At 50.5% G+C, this 5,556-nt stretch overlaps 1 protein-coding gene across 1 annotated transcript; it reads left to right on the top strand.

The window, feature by feature from the left end:
- Positions 1-1,514: 1,514 nt before the first annotated feature.
- LOC126456441 (YLP motif-containing protein 1-like) lies at positions 1,515-5,264 on the top strand. The gene is made up of 2 exons (XM_050092190.1): positions 1,515-1,728; positions 4,708-5,264. The coding sequence occupies exons 1-2, from the start codon at positions 1,515-1,517 to the stop codon at positions 5,262-5,264; spliced, it is 771 nt and encodes a 256-aa protein (XP_049948147.1).
- The last annotated feature ends 292 nt before the right edge of the window (positions 5,265-5,556 follow it).

Here is a 5,556-nt window from a genome sequence, read left to right as displayed (position 1 = left end):
CGCTGCCAAAAGGTTGGCAGCATCAAAGTCCGGACGCCGTCCGCATAAGCAGCGCCAGTGAGACAGGAAATCGCCGCAAGTCTGCGCGCGCCACCGCTGGCTTCTGGGTTCTTAAGCGCTGGAGTCGCGAGAGCTAGGACAGTTCTGTATTCGCCGCTCAGTTGTATACTCGCCACCGAATTGTGTACTTGCTAGTCAGTTCTGTGTTCATCGCAGCAGAGTTGTTGTTTGTCGTCAGCCGACGCTGACCAAGCCGCTCCGACTCGAACTAGACAGATTTCTGTAGACACGGAGTTCACTACTGTGTTCCTGTATCTTCGTTAATAAAGATAAGTACCGACTTTTATTTAATCAGAGTGTTTGGGTTTTCATCTTTCTGTTCACTGTTCCAGCGGACCGGTCGGCCCGCTATTAAAAGTGTGGCGGTGACTTCGTAAGCCGTTTCTACAGCGAATTGCTTGTCGCTACGAACACCGCCACAAAACTGGCGACGAGGGCTTCCGAACTCGTGTGCAGGGCTGGTTCAACTTGTTTCTGGTTATACTAATTATAGCGATAAAATTTTGGGGGCTGGTTTGATTTGTGTTCACTATGTCTGCCGAATTACAACAGTTGATCTTGTTACAGAGTCAGCAAATACAAAGTCTGGTGGAAGCAATCGCCAAACAAGCGGCTAATCCTCCAACACAAAAGTAACAAGCACAGGCAGCACCACCTTTCCGTGCTTTAGATGCTTCAAGAGAAGAATGGCTAGAATATTTCGCGCAGTTGCAGGCGCACATGACAGTCTACAAAATCACGGGTACTGAGCGGCAGCTTTATTTAATTTACACTGCAGGCGTGGAAGTCTATCGACTACTTTGTAAGATGTTCCCGGAATCCAAGCCAGAAGCATTAGACTATGACGTTGTTGTTAACAAGTTTGCTGAGTATTTCGAGTCGCGAGTTCATGTGGCAGCAGCCAGATTCAAGTTCTTCAGATTAAAGAAACTGCCACATCAATCTAATAAACAGTGGTTAACAGATTTACGGGGCCTCACCCGTCAGTGCCGATTTAATTGTGTGTGTGGAGCTTCCTACAGTGATGTCATGTTACGAGACGCTATTACTCAAAACATTGCAGATTCTCGTATTCGTGCTGCTATCTTAAAGTTGCCTGACCCGTCATTAGAGACTGTGATGAACATCATTGAAGCCCAAGATACTTTTGACTATGGTGAGTGTGAGTTAGATCAGCCATGTATTTCTCAAATTGCCTGTGCTTAGCAAGTTATGTCACGCCCGCGGCCCCACCGGCAGAGTCAGACTGTAAACACTAGCCGGCCGCGTCATGTCAAACACATTCGTCAGCCGCGTGTGCAAAATGATAAAAGTCTTGCCCTAAGTGTGTTCTTGCTCATCCTCGTGAACGTTGCCCGTTAAGAAACGCGGTTTGTCACTTTTGTCAAAGGAAAGGACACATCCAGACTGTTTGTTTGCGTAAACGTAAGAACAATTCTAGTGCTGCCTAGCCCATGGATACTCATGTTCTTCAAAGCCAGCCCGCCCAGAAGGTCGCGTTTAAAGACTCTTCCACGGTTCGTGTGGGTAATAAACTTGTTCGCAATAAGCCACCCACCCAGCCCTCTGCTATGCGACCCAAGCATAATTCAAACGCTGTAAAAAGTGATGTACAGACTGCAAGTGCAGCGGGAGTTGTTGTTCCACCCGCCCAACCCACGATTTGTCGTAAGCAGCGAACACGCGCTAAACGCGCTGATTTTGTGTCTTCCGCCTCCACTGCACCGATCCAGAGACAGTGTAATAAACTATTTGTGAAGCTACGCATCCAGGATAAGACCTTCAATTTTCAATTAGACACTGGTGCGTCTGTGACTCTCATAAATAGTGCTACGTATGCGGCTATCGGCCGCCCTAAACTTTCAGCGGCAAAACATTCTTTGGCTACTTATAGTGGAGAACAAATTCCTGTGTTAGGTGTATGTAGCGTGCCAGCCACATTCCGTGGCAATACAAAAACAGTTTCATTCACAGTGCTCCGCGCTACAGACAGTGTAAACATTTTCGGATTAGACTGTTTTGACTTGTTTGGCCTGTCTATCCAAGACAATGTGTTGCAAATTAATTCTGTTGTTGTTCCTCAAGACAGCGTAACCGATTTGTGTAAACGTTACAGTGACATATTTAAAGACGAACTAGGTTGTGCTGCGAACTTTGCCGCTCATATTACGTTAAAAGATAATGCTCAGCCTCGATTTTGTCGTGCTCGTCCAGTGCCTCACGCCCTCCGGGCGCCTGTAGAAGATGAACTTCGTCGTTGGCAAAACAACGGTGTTATTCAACCCGTTTCAGCGAGCCAGTGGGCTTCTCCCTTAGTTATTATAAAGAAACCGTCTGGCAAGTTACGCTTGTGTGCTGATTTTCAGTCGACAGTTAATCCTCAGACTGTCATTGATTCTTTTCCTTTGCGTAGACCGGACGAGCTGATGGATAAGTTAGGGGAAGCTCGTTTCTTTTCCAAAATTGATCTCCGTGAAGCATATTTGCAATTGCCCCTCGACGAGCAATCACAACAGTATTTTGTCATAAACACGTCGTTGGGGTTGTTCCGTTTTCTGCGTTTGCCTTTTGGTTGTGCGTCAGCTCCAGCTGTTTTTCAGCGTTTTTTGTCACAACTTCTGGCTAATGTGCCATCGTGTTGCAACTATTTAGACGATATTGTTGTGTCCGGTCGGACGCCTGCTGAACATTTCCGTAATTTGGAGTGTTTGTTTAAAGTGTTGTCTCAGGCAGGCCTACGTTGCAACATCGATAAATGTTCATTTTTCCTTACGGAGATGGAGTATCTGGGACATGTTATTAATGCTCAAGGCATTCATCCCTCCCAGTCACATTTAGCAGCTATTCGTGATTTTCCCGCCCCTCGCAATCTGCATGAATTGCAAGCAGTTCTTGGCAAATTGACGTATTATATTAGGTTTATACCTAATGCGTCACAGATTACGGCACCGTTGCATCGTCTCCGCCGTAAGAATGTTCCGTTTGTGTGGTCAGCTGATTGCCAATCAGCCTTTCAGCAGCTTAAAGAGGCTTTATTGAATGATCGTTGTCTGGTCCATTACGACCCTAACAAGCCTCTGGTGTTAGCTTGTGATGCCTCTTCTTTCGGCCTCGGTGCTGTGTTGTCTCACCGAGTCGGTAACACCGAACGTCCTATTGCGTTCGCATCTAAATTGCTAAACAAAGCTCAGTGTAATTATAGCCAATTGGACAAGGAAGCGTTGGCTATTGTGTTCGGTGTCACAAAATTCCATCACTACCTCTATGGTAGACCATTCTATTTAGTAACAGATCACAAGCCCCTGACGTCACTGTTTCATCCGTCTAAACCAGTTCCTCAGCGGACAGCTCAGAGACTACAACGTTGGGCTCTTTTGTTATCACAATACCAGTATGAGATACTGTATCGCCCTACAGCTCAGCATGCAAACACTGACGCGCTTTCTAGATTGCCGATTGCTGCGGATGATGTCTTCGATTCCTCTGACGACTCTTGGCGTCAGATTGACGCCGATGAGCATCAATCCCTCCGGGATTTTCCGATTGATTTTCTTCAGGTGGCACGTGAGACAGCTACGGATCCTCATCTAAGTTTACTATTACGTTTTGTTCAACGTGGTTGGCCGTCCAAGGCAAAGGACATATCGGATCCTGTGGTTCGTCACTATTATCCGCAACGTCATCTGTTGTCTGTTTCGCACGGAGTTTTGCTGTTACGCACCGAGAATGACCAGCTTCGTGTAGTGGTTCCCCAAGTGCTCCAATCCAAGGTCCTCGACTTGTTGCATCAAGGTCATTGGGGAGTGGTCCGCACCAAGCAGCTTGCCCGCCGTCATTGTACATGGATCGGCATTGATAAGCAGATTATGCAGATGTCTACAGATTGTTCGACGTGTGCCGAACACCAAGCTGCTCCGCCTCAACGCTATTTTGAGTGGGCACGCCCTGCCGGTCCCTGGCAGCGAGTACATATTGATTTCGCTGGTCCATATTGTAATTCTCGTTGGCTCATCGTGATAGATGCATTTAGTAATTTTCCGTTTGTTGTGCCCATGCAGTCTACAACGTCTGCACAAACTATACAGGCGTTGACTTCAATTTTTTGTATTGAGGGTCTTCCATAAGTTTTAGTGTCTGACAATGGTCCACAATTTACCTCTGCTGAATTTGAAAGTTTTTGTTCTGCCAATGGCATTCGCCATGTTCTTACGCCGCCGTTCCACCCTCAATCGAATGGTGCAGCGGAACGTTTTGTACGTACATTCAAGGATCATATGGACCGCCTTCGTGCTACGCACTCTCGTCAGCAGGCCCTCATCACGTTCCTGTCGTCGTACCGGACCACGCCACGCGACGGCCCTTCGCCTGCGGAGCTTCTCCACGGCCGTCGTCATCGCACCCTACTACGGTTGTTGCACCCCCCGGATCGACCCGCCGCTTCTGAGCATCGCACGCGTTTTCAGCGCAACGACGCCGTTTTTTTCAGAGTTTATCACGGTCGCCGTCGTTGGGAACGTGGTACCGTGTTAAGTGTCCAGGGTCGCGGTTTTTATACTGTTCAACGTGCTACTGCGGTGCACAGGAGGCATCAGAACCAGTTGCGCCGCGCTGGCCGCCCGGATTCTGCCGCTCGTTTTTTGGCCACAGATTTGGTCCGCGGCGGGTTCCAGCCGCGCCTTCCGACTTCGCTGCCGCCCCCAGGGCAGCAGCAGCAGCAGCCGTCGCCGCTACCACGCCGACAGCCCGTCCCGTTGATGCCTCCCGCGCAGCTTCATCTGGGAGCGCCCCAGGTGGTCGCTCCGGCGCCTGCGGTCCCTCTTCAGTCGCCACCGCCTTCGGAGCTGATGGACGTCGACCCCTCAGCCGGGCCGCCTTCTCAAGCGGTGGCTGTGCAGCCTGTCCTGCAGCCGCTTTCCTTGGGCACCCCCAAGGAGTCTGACACCGCAGCGCCTTGGCCGGCGCCCACTCAGCAGCCGTCGACGCAGCGTCAGGAGACGCTGCCTCTCTTCGTGGGTCCCGACGCCCCGTCGCGTCCAGTACCAGAAGCTGCGCCCGTGGTCACAGGCGTGCACCCTGACCTCGGTTTTCAGTCGGTGTTTCCCGAGGCCCCGCGCAGCCAATGCTGGGGTGCGGACCGGGGACTGCCACCGACAACAGTCTCCGCCCCGGTCCGCGATTTGGGGGGGAGGAGTGTTATATCCTAGCCAGTAATGCCACCCGAGCCCGCTGCCAAAAGGTTGGCAGCATCAAAGTCCGGACGCCGTCCGCATAAGCAGCGCCAGTGAGACAGGAAATCGCCGCAAGTCTGCGCGCGCCACCGCTGGCTTCTGGGTTCTTAAGCGCTGGAGTCGCGAGCGCTAGGACAGTTCTGTATTCGCCGCTCAGTTGTATACTCGCAACCGAATTGTGTACTTGCTAGTCAGTTGTGTGTTCATCGCAGCAGAGTTGTTGTTTGTCGTCAGTCGACGCTGACCAAGCCGCTCCGACTCGAACTAG

This window comes from Schistocerca serialis, chromosome 2 (assembly GCF_023864345.2).
Source record: "Schistocerca serialis cubense isolate TAMUIC-IGC-003099 chromosome 2, iqSchSeri2.2, whole genome shotgun sequence".
Lineage (NCBI taxonomy): Eukaryota > Metazoa > Arthropoda > Insecta > Orthoptera > Acrididae > Schistocerca > Schistocerca serialis.
Note: the sequence above shows the minus strand (reverse complement) of the source record. Positions and strands in the feature narration are given on the sequence as shown.